Source organism: Mesoplodon densirostris, chromosome 4, assembly GCF_025265405.1.
Source record: "Mesoplodon densirostris isolate mMesDen1 chromosome 4, mMesDen1 primary haplotype, whole genome shotgun sequence".
NCBI classification, from domain to species: Eukaryota; Metazoa; Chordata; class Mammalia; order Artiodactyla; family Ziphiidae; genus Mesoplodon; species Mesoplodon densirostris.
Window position 1 is genome coordinate 44,341,502 of NC_082664.1, and position 18,634 is coordinate 44,360,135.

An 18,634-nucleotide genomic window follows, 5' to 3' on the forward strand; every position below is an offset into this window, starting at 1 on the left:
ATGTTATTATTTAAAACACTAAATGCTGTCACACATTATACATTGTTCATACAGCTTAATTAGAAGAATAGAAAATTCACCTCTTGTTCCTTATGAATGAAAATTGGCTAAAGTTGTTAGTGTGAACTTTATAATAAAACAACTGATGAAAATGTACAAGAAGTATGAATATGTTTCTTTATCAAATATAAGAAATAAATAAAAACTAAAAAAATGATGACTCCTATTTTCTTTTGGTATTAAAAATAATATGCCCTGGGCTTCCCTGGTGGCGCAGTGGTTGAGAGTCCACCTGCCGATGCAGGGGACACGGGTTCATGCCCGGGTCTGGGAAGATCCCACATGCCGCGGAGCGACTGGGCCCGTGAGCCATGGCTGCTGAGCCTGCGCGTTCGGAGCCTGTGCTCCGCAACGGGAGAGGCCACAACAGTGAGAGGCCCGCGTACCGGGGGAAAAAAAAAAAAAAAAAAAAAAAAAAAAGCCCTAATCACTAGCACATCTTGTGACTTGGAGATATTCTAATAAATGAGTTAACTAATCAAGAACTGAATAAAAATTCCAGCATATGAAAGTTCTCATGTTTTTTATTAAAAGGAGTTTAATTTCAACCAAGTAGAGTTTTTTTTACTAGAATATATGAAGAAATCACTGCTGAAACATCTTTGATGACTCTTGATTACAAAATAAAATCTAACTGTTTAGCTCATCATTCAAGATTTTCTACAATTTGCCCTAATTATCCTCTACAGATTTGTAGCTCCCCTTATCCTGTAATCTGACTTTTCTTTAAGAATATCAGTTGCTCAACACCCTTTAAAAAGAAAAAGATTGCTTTGCAATTAATATAAAACCCTTGGAGATTCTTGTGCAAAGTTTAGAATGACAGCAGATATATTTTCCTTAGAAATTAATTAGAAATATTTCACAGTGCCTATATTACTCTGCCACTACCATATAAATGTTGTGCAATATATAGCACCTTCTCTGTTGTGAACCAATTTTTTAAGGTACTTGTAACTGCTGAACTACCTAACACCTTAATACTCTATGACCCTACTGAAGATTTAGCTTCCCTATTCACAAAATGCTCTCGTACTCATAAGCAGTTATCATTTTTATATTATACTCGAAGCTCAGACTCATGTCAATTCTAAGTTAGGCTACCTATGATTTCTAGTAGTACACCTGGCCCATCCACATAAATGTATAAATTGCAGTTTTGTCATCAGACTACTCTCACTGACCTGATGCTCCCTCTGGGCAAAGAGTTTTTTAAGCACAAAGAATGGTTACTATTTTCTTACCAAAGCAATACTTTAACTTACAAAGGTATCATTACTACTAGTTCTTATTACAAACAAAACAAATGTTTGATAGTTCTGTAAATGTAGGATAATGCACTAAATGTCGCTGTTAATCAGACTGGCAAAAATTTAAGTTAAAAATATCATATGTGGGCTTCCCTGGTGGCGCAGTGGTCGAGAGTCCGCCTGCCGATGCAGGGGACACGGGTTCGTGCCCCGGTCCAGGAAGATCCCACATGCTGCAGAGCGGCTGGGCCTGTGAGCCGTGGCCGCTGAGCCTGTGCGTCCAGAGCCTGTGCTCCGCAACGGGAGACGCCACAACAGTGAGAGGCCCGCACACCGCAAAATAAATAAATAAATCATATGTGGTGTTGGAAAGGAATCTCATATAGTTGAAAAGCAATTTATTAGTGTCTATTTAAATTATAAATGCTCGTGCCTTTTGAGTAATTCCACTCCTCATTATCTTCTATAGAAAGGCAATTCCTCATAATGTAAAAAGGATTTTATTCTTATTACAGCTTGGAGAGAAAAAAAATTGGAACCAATCTAAAAATCCTTCAACAGTAGAATAATTAAACTAGGGTATACTACATGGTAGATAAAAAGGATATGGTGGATCTTTAGGATTTATAGTTAAATTTTAAGAATCAGATGGCAGAAAAACACATACACATACCTCAAAATTATCCACACATGACCACACACAAACACACACAACCACACATATGCAAATGCTTAGATGCTTCGAAAAAGATCTGGAAAGGATAAACTTCCAACTTTTGGGCTTCTGGTCTAGCCAAGATGGCACACTAACAAAGGCTGCCAGCTCCCTGTCCCCAAAACAATGTTGTAGTAACTACATAAGTGGGAAGAAACCAGGATTCTGAGAACTAAGTAAAAGTTGTGAAAAACCACTAAGAAAGACTGACGACTAGCTTGACTTGGTGTGTGTGGGAAGAAAGGGGCTGCATACTGAGGAGGAGGGTCGCTAGAGGAGGTTTAGTGAGAAGAAAGATTGGTACAAAGTGCTGCTGTCATTCCCTTTTTCCTTCATTAACGTGAGATCATCACTGCTTGTCCCTTAACCATAAAGATCTTGGCAACAATCTGGGCTGCAGATACTAGTACCCCAGAGTAACATCAGGGAGCATGAAGGTCCAGCTGAGGTAAAAAGTTATAGGTGACATCTGACCAGGAACCCATAACCATTCATTCCTTCACTCCCTCCCTTCTTCACTCCAGGACAGGAATACAAAACTTCCCAAAGAAACTTCTTCCTAAGGGTTTTAAAGACACAACAACCATCAGAAACACTGAACGGTAGAGTACCAGCAAACAGCAGTGGCCACGATCAATAGTGGTTCTGTGCTGCCTGAGACACCCATCCCTGGGGCTCATCTCCTCCTCTCTTCTTATATTCACAGGAACAGACTATGGCCTGATTTTAGTCCTTACGCAATACGATTTCTCACAGAATAGCTTAGTCCCACCGCTGCCACCGCCCCACCCCGCCCTGGAACATGAGTTCGTATACCAAAAGAAACAGATACTCTTATAAAGCAGAAACTAACACATCATTGTAAAGCAATTATACACCAGTAAAGATGTTTAAAAAAGAAAAAAGAAAAAAAGAAACAGATACTCGAGGAATCAATTAGTGTTTAAAAAAAAGTGAAAAACATTAATCATACACACATACACACAAGGAATAAAGAAAGATATTACCAGTGTGAAACAAAAAATCATTAAAAAAAAGAACCAAGTAAGACTATCAGATATGAAAAATATAATAAATCAGATAAATAGTAGGCTAAAGAACAACTTAGTGGTTGGCAGATCAGACTGAAGAACTCTCCCAGAAGAGAGTAGGAAAGAATGAAGACATAGAAAGTCTAAGAGATAAAACAAACAGAAGCAGAAGTGTTAACATCTGGAAATAACAGTTCTAGCCAGAGGGGGGAAAAATGAGAGGAAGAAAAAAATTGAAAAAGTAGTGAGAGAAATTTCCCAGCATTAAAAAGATGGAAAAGTCTGAGCATCGAATGAATAAATGAACCAATATTACTGATTTCCAAAATGAAGGAAAGAGGGATTAGTTAGTGGAACTTTTAAACTACACTGACATTTCTACTATTTTCTACCATTTTTTGTGCCATTTGTTTGTCTCATTTTCTCTCTCCTCTCTCAGCCTACTGGTTTCTATACTAAGCAACATGGTTCCTACAGCTAAGAGAGTACTTTCTTGAGTTTAGCAACAGCAATCACAACTAGTATCTTTCCAGTGAAATCAATTTTTGGTCAATAGCTAAGTAAAGTTGCAGAAAACTTAGTCATTTTTCAATAAGAAGGAGTAAGTTAAATTTCCATTTTTTCCATTACTAAGTTCCATATCTTTTTTCTTCTACCTATCTTAAGAATTAAAAATTTTAAGATAAAAATTAATAGAAAATAAAGCCAGCCATCTCCTTGGATTCTGTATAGTCTTCAGATCTTCAGCTCATCTAAAGCCAGTTTCACACCTGTTCAAGCAAAGACAACCAAATACAATGGAAAGAATACTAAACAGAATCAAGAATCCTAGTCCCACCTCTATCATTAACCAGCCTGAGCAACTACACTGTACATTTCCACCTGGAATTTCCTTAAGCACCTTAAACTTAATGTTTCAAATCAAATTTATTACCTTCCCCACAATACTTGGCACTCTTCTCTCTGCTTTTCTAAGTCAACAGCTACACAACCACAACTTCCCTTAACCAGTGACCAATTACTGCCAATCAGTACTCTTAAATTTAAATCTCTCCTCCTTTCTATTTCTACTTAACTGCCTTTGTTCATGTTCTCATTCTGGACTACTCCAGTGGTGTTCTGACAAACCTCTATCTTTCCCTCACTTGTCCACGGCTCCACATGTTTTCCTAAATATCTTAGCCTGTGACTCCCTTACCCAAAAATATCTTAAGGGGCTCCATAGTGTCCAAGCCTTACCATGGCCTACAAGGTTCTTTACGATCATATTGTTCAATCTACTTCTCCAGCTATTTGATCAGTTACTGCATGGTAGAGTAATTGTTTAAGCTCTTTTCTCCCTACAGGACTGTAAAGGTTGGGACCCTGCCTCATTCATCTTTGTACCTTTTTGAAGGTTGTGTCTGGCATATAGTAGATACTCAGTAAATGGTTGCAGAAAGAAAGAAAAGAATGAACGATCCTCACAAATCATTTAAAAGGGCTTCAGCTTTTTTCATCTGTAGAATAAGAGAGTTGGAACAGATGGCCTAAATTCTTTTCAGCTGTAAAACTCATAACTATGGTTCTAGGTTAAAGTTACTGCAAGGCTGATCCCTGAGTAAGCTGAAGTATTAGAGTGCTTTAACTAAAAGTAGGAATATTTTTGTTATCTTTTTCCTGTATTTAGATCTAACAGAAAAAAAATTAAGGTTAAAAAATACCTCTGAATGATAGACCATTTGCTGTGAAACTAACAATTCCTGGTTTTGTTTAGCAAGAAGAGAAAGAATTGCATCAGCATGAATTTCTTTATGGGGCATCCTAATCACTTGTCCTTCGCTGGGAGGATCATCTTCCTAAGTAAAATATAAAGACAATACAATAAAAAAACAAAAATTATCCATCAATTACATTTTTCATAATTTATGATTAATAAAACTTAACAGTCATCATGAACATGGTCATATTAGCACTTTACAGAAAGAAGATGGACTCTATTATCATTTAGATCTCACTTCCATTCAACTATACTAAAAACCCTTTATTTTTGCCTCAAATGTAAATAACAGTATAAAATAATTGGGTTACATTTAAACTAGAGATTTACTATAAAAGCATATGAAAGTTGGACCCTTTGTCCCATGTGATTGAGTTACAATGATTCATAAACGTTTTATACAGTGTCATCAAGTTTTTGGCTCACACGGTTTCCTGCTTCATGTTGATGCAGCACACAAAGCTACGCCCCCAGTGTGGCAATGGGGGCAAAGCACCGTAGCAGTGGTGCAACCTGGATCACAGGCAGAAATGAAAAACTGCAGAAATATGCTGAGGCACCTATAGACCTTTGATTGTCCATTTGCCTTTGCGCTGACCTCCAGTACTCGCTAGGGAGCAGGTACTGAAAGCCCTAGTTGGAAGACCCAGCTTAGACTTCTTGGTGCCTCAAAACAGACCAGTCCTGAAAATGAAGGACAGTGTGGGCCACAGAGTCAGAAAACTGGATTCCCTTGTAAATACAAGGATTAACATGATTTTAAACTCCACTAATAGTATTTTTTTTTACTTAAGTATCTTACATTTAATGAAATAAAGTTTAACTCTGCAGTACAAGTCTTTATCCCCCAGGTGTACACAGATAAATACCTACTGGTACATAACTGCAAAGTTAGTCTTTTTCAAGATTGTACTTCTGCATGTGACTTTATCATGAATTTGTAGCATATCTGATTTAGGCTTAGTAAAAATATCAAAATTAAAGTTTAGTTTCAAATGTATAAAAAGAAAGATGTTATAATTTAGTCCTGGTTCAGTTCAGCTATTTAAACAAACTTAAATGTGCTTTGGCACCATGATAAAGTTCTAAGAATGGATAAAAATGCCCTAATGACATATTAAGTAAGCCAAATGTTAATGTAATGCTTCTCTGAAAATAAAGACTTCTCCTTTATGCTTCCCCCCCATATTATTTTATAAAAGTGATTTCCACTCTCTTCAGAACAGACTCAATTACTTGTAATAAATAATTACTGTTAAAAAAGTAACTGCCCTATTAAAATCTTATCAAAACTCTCCTTCATTAATTATTTAATACTCCTACATATAGTAAAGCAAATTGTTTTAAAACATTTTATTACTTGAATATATGAATCTCCAGATTTGGCATCTTTACCCTATTGTGTCTTTAATAGTGTAAATATGCTACATGGCATCTTTTGCTCTTTGTTTGTTGGACTTGATAAACACCGGACACACACACCCAGCTGCTTGCAACTCAAGCTTTAGGATTCAGATAGCTCCTATTAGAACTCAAAATTTAGTTTTTAGCTTAAGTTGATAGCTTAAGATGAAAGGCAAATTATCCTGTATCCATATAAAAAGAGTTGTGGATCTATCACTATATAGCTATGTGGCACAAACAAGTGATTCAACCTCATTCAACGCAAAGTAAAATGAGTAGTTACTATTTTTAACAAAGGATGAGCATCATCTTTTGGGTTTAGGGCTTCCCTGGTGGCGCAGTGGTTGAGAGTCTGCCTGCCGATACAGGGGACGCGTGTTCATGCCCCGGTCCGGGAAGATCCCACATGCCGTGGAACGGCTGGGCCCGTGAGCCATGGGCCGCTGGGCCTGCGCGTCCGGAGCCTGTGCTCCGCAACAGGAGAGGCCACAGCAGTGAGAGGCCCGCGTACCGCAAAAAAAAACAAAAAACAGGTTTAGGCTTCTAACAGCCACACACATGCATGCATACCATATAACCCTCATGACCTACCGAATCAACATATCAGAGGGTGGGGGCAGGATGCAGATTTTTAAAAGCTCCACTGGTGAATTTAATATACAATCCTAGTTTACATCACTTGAATAGGCCGCTTTAAAGAAATTTCTAGGGAGTTCCCCGGTGACCTAGTGGTTAGAATTCTGGGCTTTCATTGCTATGGCCCAGGTTCAATCCCTGGTCATGGAACTGAGATCCCGCAAGCTGCGTGGCATGGCCAAAAAGAAAGAAAGAAAGGAAAGAAATTTCTAGCATTATGATTGTAAGGGGATAGAAGGGCATGCTGTTTCAAAAGTACACCAGTCTCTTTCTTTTTTCATCATGATCCTATATAATGATACAAATGGAAAGATAAAAATGCAACTAGACTTCTAAAACTTCCAGTCAAGGTGGAATAATAAGGACCAGATACATCCACCCCCTAAAAAATGGACAAAGTATGTGAAAAACTGCATTTCAAGACATGGAACATCAGGTAACAAAAGACAGTGATCCCTGAGAAATGAAAAATAAGTCAGAAGAACCCTATGACTGCTCCAGCTTACCATCTGTGAGTTTCCAGGCTGTGGCACAGGAGCCTAAGCTAAGAAGATGGAGCTGAAACTCCAAGGAGGCCAAGACAGCTAGAGTTCATAAGACGGACTGCTAGAAAAGTGAAAGCTGCAGAGGGAGAAAACTCTGGAAATCTGCAGAAGATCCCCTTTGAGTATTAAGTTGAGTACTACTCAGCAGATGCTTTGGAGACAATTACATGAGGCTGGAGGAATGAGCACCTGAGAAGGGATTGGATATAACACTGCCTGACGCTCACACAGGGCTTGGATAATGGTTGTTCCCACTAGCCAGGCTGGAAAACCTCATTAATGAGGCACTGGGTGGAGTACATAGAAGTGTCTTCTCTCCATAGTGGGGGATAAATAGCCCTAGATTGAGTACTGTTCTGGTACTGCCTAACAAATCTTAAAAGCAAGACTCAAAAGGGTAAAACTGTCTCTAAGTACTTAACCATGTCCTGAGCAAAGCTCAAAAATATTTATAGTAATATAAAACATAGAAGGAAAAAGTCTACACAAAATTTTGGCAGATCAAATTAAACAGCTTTTCTTTTTTTTTAAATTTATTTATTTTTGGCTGCATTGGGTCTTCATTGCTGAGCACAGGCTTTCTCTAGTTGCAGTGGGGGGGGGGCTACTCTTCGCTGCGGTGCATGGGCTTCTTGTTGCGGTGGCTTCTCTTGTTGCGGAGCACGGGCTCTAGACACGCGGGCTTCAGTAGTTGTGGCTCACGGGCTCTAGAGCACAGGCTCAGTAATTGTGGCACGTGGGCTTAGTTGCTCCACGGCATGTGGGATCTTCCTGGACCAGGGGTCAAACCCGTGTCCCCTGCATTGGCAGGTGGATTCTTAACCACTGAGCCACCAGGGAAGCCCTAAACAGCTTTTCTTAAAGATTAAGATATAACTACCATATTATCCATCCATTCTACCCCTAGATATTTGCCAGAGAGAAATGAAAGCAGCTTTATTTGTAATAGCCCCCAACTGGAAATGAACCCAAACGTCCATCAACAGGTGAACAGGCAAACTGTGGCACATCCATACAATAGAGCACTGCTCAGCAATAATAAGGAATGAACTATGATACAAATGCAAACTAATCTATAGTTACAGAAAGTAGATCAGTGGTTACTGGAAGAGGTATAGAGAATGAGAGGAATGATGAGAGATGAGAAGGAGGGATTACAAAAGGGCCTGAGGAAAGATTTGGGAGTGATGGATGATGAATATGTTCATTACATTAACTGTGGTAATGGCTTTATAGATATACACGTATGTCAAAAATTATCAAATAAGTTTTTTTTTAAAGAGCAACAATAATAGCAATGCTTAGCAGAGGCTATGGATCAATGTAGATGAAAGTTGAGCACAACTATCCTTACTTGCTTAGGTTGTTTGAAAAACATGAAAAGTAAAGATTTCTATTCCTGAATAATTTTCAAAAGAAAATCCCTATTATCATTTCTGTATGGTATTTTTATATATATTATACATGTTGATATATATGTTAAGATATATATTTTTAAATGCGAATTTTCCTTCTATAAAGCTAGATAATAACTAGGAGAGTTAGTACCCTTGGGTCCTATTTCGGTATGTTTTTTAATTACTTTTTAAAATCTTTACTTATTTATTTATTTTGGCTGCACCAGGTCTTAGTTGCAGCACGTGGACTTCTTAGTTGCGGCATGCAGACTCTTAGTTGCAGCACGCATGTGGGATCTAGTTCCCTGACCCCACAGTTCCCCAGAGATCAAACCCGGGCCCCCTGTATTGGGAGCACGGAGTCTTACCCACTGGACCACCAGGGAATTCCCAGTATTTCTTTTTAAAGCCACTAAATTCAATTATTTTTTAGCATAAAGAATTATAATCACGATTAGGGAAAAATTACAAACGTATTATGAGAGAGTTGGTTTCCACAGCTAAGGTCCTGCCTGAAACACTGTAAAGGCAACATATCTAGGTGACAATGTGCCTTGAGTTAGATTTTCATTACCTAATTACATTAACTGCATTTTTCAACTACCGGAGCCACAGGGGTTAACAACAATTTTCTATTCATTCTCACAATTATGATAATGAAATGTGTAAATATGATAATGACATGTGTAAGAAACCTTAAATTCCTTCATGGATATTTTATTAAATTTTATGACTATAACTCAAATATTTGAGAAAAAACCCTGATCAGTAGCAACAAGTTCATCAAGATATTCTTCATCTCAGAATTCAATGTGGAGTCAATCACTTCTTACCATTTCGAGGGCATCATGCAGAGTACTGGATAAGCTATCATTTAGGTTTGTCAGATACAGTCCTTCATTTCCTAAAACTAGAAATTAAAATGCAAAAATTTGGAAAAAAGAAGAAACATAAATTTAGTAAATAATCTCACCATAAAGCCATAGAATATTACACTTAAAACTTACACAATAAAAATACTGGCAAAGTTCATAAATCATAATTCACAAGCTATTCAATCTCACTAGCTCTTTGAAAAGCACATTTTATAACAAAGATGAGATTTTTGTTTCACTTACCAGCTTGTCAGAAATTAAAAAGAGCTATTAAACATCAACTGTAACCATGAAATTAAAAAGAGGCACTCCTATATACTACTGATATAATTAAAAACTGATTAAAATTTAAAACCAATTCACCTTTCTGGAGAGCATGTTGGCAATGTATTGCTATTTAATTTTATTTTTTTGGCCACGCCGTGTGGCTTGTGGGGTTTTTTAGTTCCCCAAACAGGGACTGAACCCACGCCCCTGGCAGTGAGAGCATGGAGTCCTAACCACTGGACCGCCAGAGAATTCCCTATGTATTGCTATTTTAAAGGTGCATACTCTGACTCAGCAATTCCACTTCTAGGCAGCATCTATTCTAAGGAAGTTATCAGTTATGGAAGTTCACAAAGATAAATAAATATATGTGCAAGGATGGTCAGTGGAGAGTTATGTATAGTATGAAAACACTGAAAACAATCTAAATGCCCACAACTATGGCACTGTTTTAGCAGACTACCCAGCCACTAAAAAAAAGAGGTAGGGCTATATGTATTAATATAGAAAAATGTCTATAACATGTTTAAGGTTAAAAAATTCAGATTTCAAAACAATATGTATAGGGCCTCCCTGGTGGCGCAGTGGTTGAGAGTCCGCCTGCCGATGCAGGGGATACGGGTTCGTGCCCCGGTCTGGGAGGATCCCATATGCCGCGGAGTGGCTGGGCCCGTGAGCCATGGCCGCTGAGCCTGCGCGTCCGGAGCCTGTGCTCCGCAATGGGAGGGGCCACAACAGTGAGAGGCCCGCGTACCAGAAAAAAAAAAAAAAAAAATGTATAATATGACCCTACTTAAAAGGTAAAAATATATATACATACAAATGTATTTAGGTGTCTATATATGCAAAGAAAAAAAAAGACTGGAAGGGTATACCCCAAACTTTCAACAGTGATATTATTTCTGGAGGGTGGGATTTATGAGGGAGATTTTACATTCTGAGGTTAAGGTGTAGAAAAGTTAACTTGCAGAGGCCATATTCTTTCTACTATACCCTGTTAAATCTTGAAAATTAAGTAAAAACACTTTAGACAGAAAAGTATTACTTAGGAATTATCATAAGCTAACCAGTGAAATCAACTGATGCAAAATTAACTTACTCTTACGAGCCACCTTTTGACCACAATTAAATAAAATCTCTCCTTCAGAGATGGGTCTATCTAAGGTTTCAGTTTCAGTGGCAGTAACGCTCAAGGTACTCTCCGTTGTTGATGAATCTGAACTTGGCATCTGTATGGGTGAAGGGGCCTTGGTGCCAGCAGGAAGCGGCATAAGGGGAACTGGCTCTGGAGGTGCAGGCTGAGCAGGGAAGTCCATGCTCTCAGGTTCTTCATCCTTGGCCACAGACATTACACTAAGAAGAAAGAGACATAGTTTGAATGTATTACATCGGTGAAGGCCTATATTAATTTTTATATAAAAAATAGATTCAAAAGTACTGTGTCTTCTTTAGACATATTTCTATATCAATAAATAGATATATCTATATATTTCTATAATCTGCACTACTATAATTAACCAACAAGATTTATTTTTCCAAAATCATCTTCATGCTTTAATCACAGACCATCTTGAAAGTTCTACCATCTCTAAAATAAATCTACATAGGGATATATGGTAACATAAAAGTTAACTGATCACAGTAAATGAAGATTCACACTGGGGAAAAATCTTCTATTTTATTAACAATATTATAGATATCTTTATTTTAATCTGTTTCCCCAAAAATTTTGTTTTAAAAGAAGAGAACTGAAAGTATAAATAAATCTGGTAAAAATTTTAAAAACATAAAATTTATGAAACTTCTTCCTACTAAAGTATAGATTAGCTTGTGGTTTATCAACCTTCATTTATCATTTCTGATGTTTTCAATGGGTCACCTAAGTCAACATAAAATGAAATGTATAGTTACTAAAACTGAATATACTGTCATTTACATAGCTCTCGGGTGAAGTTCTTCTTGAAGAGAGTTGGGATTCTCTTCTTCCAGTGGCAGGTCTCCATTACTCCATGGCTTGGGAAGCTCTGGGCTTGACATCATCAATTTATCAATAGAAGTCTCTGACAAAGTTGGGGTAAGAGCTGCTGCGGGAGGAGGTGTAGTTGCAGGGGTAACGGTTGGAGTATTAACAAGTGTGATGGGAGGCATATTATTTCCTAAAGGTTTTTTGTAAAAGCAAAAAAAAGTCAATAAGAATTCCACAGGAAGGCAAGATATACTTAACATTTTGGCATACAAATAATGGCAACAAGAATTAATAATAATAATGATGGCCATTAATGGGAAAAGCTCCAAATTAATTTAGTAAAGTACAAAAAATAACTTTGAGAAGACATCACTTTCAACATCACCATGAACTTAAAATAGTCTAAATGTCTACTAGATTATATACTTTAAAAAGTGGTAACCAACCCCTTAGTTTCTTTGTAAGAAAAAATGACTTACTAGAACCTAGTAAGCAACAGGTATGTGTATACTAATCTATAAAGACTCTTATAAAACAAACCATGCTATTTTATTTAATAGTTGCTAAAATTAAAACTGAGTTATAGAAATAAGGTTTCTACCTTCTTCAGCAAATATTTCTTTCACGGGAAAAGCTACATCATGATCTGAAACACAGGGAGAAGAATCTGGAGTTTTTACCAACACACGCTCCTCAGGAGGTGATGAAGGTGAGAGAGGAGGAGTTGGCTGTGGGGTAGCCACTGGGGTACACACTCTTGCCTAAAATAAATAAAACAAGATAAGTGGTGCTCACAATCCCCAAATAAGTGTAATTTGAAAAATAAAATGATCTCATTCAGAGTTACATAAAATTTAAATGGATGGGGGGGAAAATGGAGTCCTCTGTATCTTAGCTCTTGAACTTCTAGCTATTAGTTTCAAGACCGGCCTACAGAAAGCCTCCAGCAACTGAAACAGCTCCGCCTCTGAACTAGGCCCCCTTATATAATATAGAGAGGAAGATTAAACAGACAGTTGAAGATCAAACCCAAACACAAGCTGGGTAGACCATGTAACAGAAAGAGAGCATTTTAACTAATTGACGAGATATCAAAAATCACCTTTCAGTACAAAAGAACAAAGCTTATGAAAAGCAATGGAAGGATAAGAAAAAGTAGGGGGGATAAAAGGAAGACAATGTAGAGATGGAAAGTCCTGAGGAAGAAAAAAGCACACATTTTAAAATCAGTTTGTTAAACAGATAATTCAAACGATTCAAACTTCAAAAGGATGATGGTGAAAATTAAGTCTCCTTTCCTACCCATGTCCTATCTACTTAGTTCCTTTCCTCACAATTATCAAATATAATCTTAAGTCATTTTTTTTTGTCCAGAATACTCTTTTTCAAAATTTTTATACAATTTTTAAAGGTTACATTAGGTTTTCAGTTATTACAAAATACTGGCTATATTCCTACTTTAAAAAAATTTTATTGAAGTATAGTTGATTTACAATGTTGTGTTAGTTTCAGGTATACAGCAAAGTGATTCAGTTATATATATCCATCCATATATATATATATATTCTTTTTCAGATTCTTTTCCACTATAGGTTATCACAAGATATTGAATATAGTTCCCTGTGCTATCAGTAGGTCCTTGTTATTTATCTATTTTATATATAGTAGTTTATATAAGTTACTAATTTGCTAATCCCAAACTCCTAATTTATCCCTTCCCTACCTCTCCCCTAGGTAACCATAAGTTTATTTTCTATGTTTGTGAGTCTTTCTGTTTGGTAAATAAGTTCATTTGTATCATTTTTTTAGAATACACATACAAATCCTATTGTATGATGTTAGTCTTTCTCTGTCTGCCTTAGATAATCTCTAGGTCCATCCATGTTGCTGCAAATGCCAAAATTTCATTCTTTTTTATGGCTCAGTAGTGTTCCATTGTGTGTGTGTGTGTGTGTGTGTGTGTGTGTGTGTGTGTATACACCACATCTTCTTTATCCATTCATCTGCTGATGGACACTTAGGTTGCTCCTATAACCTGGCAATTGTAAGTAACGCTGCTATGAACGTTGGGGTGCATGTATCTTTTCAAATTAGTGTCTTTGGTTTTTTTGGATATATACCCAGGAGTGGGATTGCTGGGTCATATGGTAATTCTATTTTTAGTTATTTGAGACTTAAGTCATTTCATATGTGTATAGATTTTCTATAGAATAAATTCCCAGAAGTGAGACTGCTTGGTTAAAGGGCTAATTGCATTCTTAATTTGAATACATATTGCCAAATTTCCCTCTATACGGTTATATTATTTTATCAATGCAATAACACCAGAAGGTATGAGAATTCCCATTTCCCAAAGGTTTCCTGAACAATGGTGTTAATCAAACTTTTAGAGTGTTACCAATTTGATCAGTAAAAATGGATTCAATGATTTTTTTTTTTCTCACTGTCAGTGAGACTGACCATCTTTTTGTATGTATGTGGGCCATTTGTATTTCCTTTTTGTGTGTGAACTGTCTGGACATGTCTTTTCCCCATTTTTCTATTTGTCCTTTTTTTCTCTTTCTAAAACATATTTTTATAGTGGGGTGACTGGCCTTTATTCTGTATTATGAGTTGCAAAGAGATATACAATTTAAAAATTATGAAGCATATTAGAAATTCTATAGCATATTCTTAGCTTTGTTTTTTAAGTGACAGAAATATACTATGTTTTATCCTTCTTGACAGCATAAACCTATAGCCTAAGACTGCTGTTTTCAAATATAATGCTACTGACTCATCATCATGAGAGGATTTAAAGGTATCCTACTAGTCTTGGTAATGGGTAATAATGATAAACAATTAGTTACTGAGTATTTACCAAGTTCCAGGACCTAGATTAAGCTCTTTCATATATCATCTTATTGAATCTTCCACAAAATCTTCTATGATGGCTAAGATACAGTATCATAAAGATGTCAATTCTCCTCAAATTAAACCTATCAAAAATGAATTAATTCCCCCCAAAATCCCAACAAAATATTTTACAAAACTTGAAAATTAATTTTAAAACATATATCGAAGATGAAAAGGCAAAAAAAAGCCATGGCAATTTTGAAGAAAAGGAACAATATGGCAATGGGGGAGGGGAACCTGGCCTCCTTAATATTTGGAAAGCAGATTTTGGTAAAGCCGTCATCATTTAAACTCTGAGTATTTTATCTCTAGTATACAGACAAGACTAAAGTAACAGAGCTGAGGGTTCAAATTCAGAACTTCCCAACTCCAGAGTCCATGCTCTTAACAATTACATTTATTTCCTATTTATACTGATTTTTCTATATTTTCTCATTAAATCACCCTTATGAAAATATCTGAAATATATGGGCAGAAGACAAACCAAAGTTAATTAGCATAGAGATAACCACAACTCTGATATTGGCATGCATTACCAATGAGCTAATAAAGCACAGAACAAAAGTATGTACCAAATCTCTGGCACACTAATCACACTACACCAATTACATTACACCAATCTCCATAAAATTCAAATATGTAACTTTATGTTTATACCTCCAGTGAGTCAGTTTAAATGTTTCACTTATATAAAATGATGTTTTTATGATCGACAGGATCAGAATTGACCATGAAGTTTTAAACAACTGGTAATACAGAGTACATTCTGGTTTTGTATAATTTCTTTTTCTTTTTAGTTCTTTAAAATTTTCATACAATTTTTAAAGGTTACATTCCATTTACAGTTATTACAAAATATTGGCTCTACTCCCTGTGTTGTACAGTACATACTTGAGCCTATCTTACAGCCAAAAGTTTGCACTTTCCACTGCCCCACCCCTATATTGCTCCTCCCACCCTCCACTGGTAGTGGTTTTGTATAATTTCATGTTGCATAATAAATTAGAAACTCTATTTAACATAGAGAGGCTGATTAAACAAACAATAACAAAAATGCCTGAAATATACTTTCTTTTAAAGATTAAAAATATCACTTTATATAAGAACCAAAAGCAGTACATGTGATTTTTTTTTTTTTTTTTTTTTTTTTTTGGTACGCGGGCCTCTCACTGTTGTGGCCTCTCCCGTTGCGGAGCACAGGCTCCGGACGTGCAGGCTCAGCGGCCATGGCTCATGGGCCCAGCCGCTCCGCAGCACGTGGGATCTTCCCGGACCGGGGAACGAACCCGTATTCCCTGCATTGGCAGGCGGACTCTCAACCACTGCGCCACCAGGGAAGCCCCAGTACATGTGATTTTTAGCTATATCTTGAATTTTAAAAGAATTAGCTATAAGGATATTCTTGGAACAACTGGGGAAATTCAAACATAGACTCTATATTATATAGTATTAACATATCAATGTTAAATATGGGGAGCATAATAATGGTATTTTGGTTATGTAATAAAGAATCTTGTTCTTAGGAGATACTACTGATGCTTTTAGAAGTGTCATGATATCTGCAACTTTCAAATGAGTTTTAAAGCATATATAATAAACAACATATAAAGACAGATAAAGAAAATGTGTCAAAATGTTATCAACTGGTAAATGTAGGTAAAGCTTACACAGATGTTCATTGTATCATACTTTCAACTTTCTATAGATTTTAAAGTTTTTAAAATAAAATGCTGGAGGAACTGTTATTGTAATCAAAGCCACAAGAAACCAATCTCCACCACAAACTATGATGTTATGACCCAATTTAAAATCTGTCCATTTTACTGTCCTTTAACAAAGGTATCAAAAATTCCCCAGGACTCCAAGTCATGAAGGAGAGTCACACTTACCGGCACGTGTGTTTTGCTTATTGAAACATCCCCAGAAACACTTGTAACAACAGGACCTGGCTTCTTTGCTTCTCTGTCACCCAGCAAGATGGCAATGGTTTCAGCAAGAGCTTCATTCACAAAATGCCTAATAATGTCTGAATTCACAGGAACCCCGGCATCAACAAAAAGCTGGAGGGCACCACTGCTTGTTCCTTCCACTAAAAAATGAAAGAATTTCAGAGTAAGTGCAAGAAACATGCTTGCATTCTAAGCCTTAATTCTTAAAATTTTAGAGATGTGAACATATGTGTATGAGATGGTGTGAGGAGGAATAAAATGAAAATACAAAATCTACTTATTGTGACAGAGAATAAGATGGTTAACTCACATAATGAACATCCTCTCTAAACAAACTAAAAAGGGGAGGAAAACATCCAGATGAAAATTTACTTATATGGCCTCTTCCCTACCACTACAAAATTTAGTGATAAAAAGGATTTGCAGGGACTTCCTTGGTGGTCCAGTGGTTAAGATTCCATGCTCCCACTGCAGGGGGCACGGGTTCAATCCCTGGTCAGGGAACTAAAATCCTGCATGCCGCTCAGCACGCCCCACCCCTGCAAAAAAAAAGATTTGTATCCACATTAAATGTTTTCATCTGAAAACAATCCACATTTCCAAGAGTAGGGCACCAGGAAAGCACACACACATACTTTTAAAGAAAAGGGAACAGGATCTAAATACCCTCTGTATTAGACCATCTTTCCTTAAGGCTACAAAGCCTGAATTAGTCTCACTGAAACCACCACCTGACCCCTGTGAAGGACTGCTAAGAGGTCTATCACTAGCCCTGATCTGCACTAGCAGGAGAGACTGGTGGAGAATCCAAACACTCCAAAATATGCCATCGAGGTGTATGACCTAGCAATGAAGAAAAAAGCATCTGGCAGTTTGGACAGTATCCATCATAAACCAGACAAATCTTTGGAGACACTTGTTTGTTTTCCTAGACTGGTCTCCTTGTCTTGGGACTGCTGAATACCATCTCCACAACCAGAATTTTGACCAAAAGCTACAGAAGTCCGATTATCTGTTTCTCCAAGGCATATTTCATGGTCCTTTGCCTTCTCTTTAGCTTCCAGTTCTTTTTCATTCCAGTTTCACTTGGTATTTTCCATCTGTTCCTTTTTCAACAGATTTTGAAATAGTCTCAGAGCAATTATTTGGATGAACTGGTTTTGGTTTTCTTTTGGATTTGTACTCCTAGATGTCTTCTCCTGAAAAAGTATCTTCTAACATGACAAAATGATTTTATCATTAAAGAAGTACTAATCTTAAGTAAAAAAAATTTCCTCATAACTTTGTTTGTCATTTTATTCCTCCCTTCAAAAAATGAGAAGATGAAAGAAAACCTGGGATAGTAGCCGTGGAAGAGGCATTTGAGTTATACTAAATAGGAAGAATTAATCAAATATAAGAATAAATTGCATGGAGCCAGGACATAGGCCGTGGCTGGGTGTGGACTGAAGGAAGACCAAAGAAAACAAAGTAGAGCAAGCGATACTCCAAGGCTTTGGAAACTGGGCGCTTGGAAAATAGTGGTATCATTAACAGAAAGAGAAACAAAGGAGGAATAAAGTTGGTTAGAAAAATGAGGTGCATTCTGGACACACCAAGTTTGGTATGCCAGTGGAGCATCAAGTAAAATATTCATCAACAGGCAAAACTGCAAGTTTACAGCCTAAATGTGTTAGCTTAGGGGTCATCAACTGACACGGGATAACTATCACCAAGAAGAGACTAGAAAAACAGAAAAGAAAGAGGGCAGGGGACAGAAGCTTGGGGGAAATTTTTTATTCAAGTAGAAAAAAGAAAAAAAGAAAAAAGATGAGTAAATGAGGTCTGAAAGAAATTAAAAAGATAAGGGGAAGAACAACAGAATGAATTCTAAGAAACCAAAACC

General features: G+C 36.9%; 1 protein-coding gene across 10 annotated transcripts in view; it reads right to left on the reverse strand.

The window, feature by feature from the left end:
- KIAA0586 (KIAA0586 ortholog) overlaps positions 1-18,634 on the reverse strand; it is a 107,347-nt gene that overhangs the window by 41,986 nt on the left and 46,727 nt on the right. For 9 of the 10 annotated variants that reach the window (XM_060096136.1, XM_060096135.1, XM_060096134.1 and 6 more), the window contains 6 exons: positions 16,690-16,889; positions 12,507-12,666; positions 11,876-12,095; positions 11,039-11,292; positions 9,631-9,707; positions 4,760-4,894 (listed from right to left, as the gene is read on the reverse strand). In XM_060096136.1, the coding sequence (XP_059952119.1) occupies positions 4,760-4,894; positions 9,631-9,707; positions 11,039-11,292; positions 11,876-12,095; positions 12,507-12,666; positions 16,690-16,889 (1,046 nt within the window). The remainder of the gene's footprint in view (positions 1-4,759; positions 4,895-9,630; positions 9,708-11,038; positions 11,293-11,875; positions 12,096-12,506; positions 12,667-16,689; positions 16,890-18,634) is intronic. The other variant, XM_060096140.1, reaches the window with a different exon arrangement.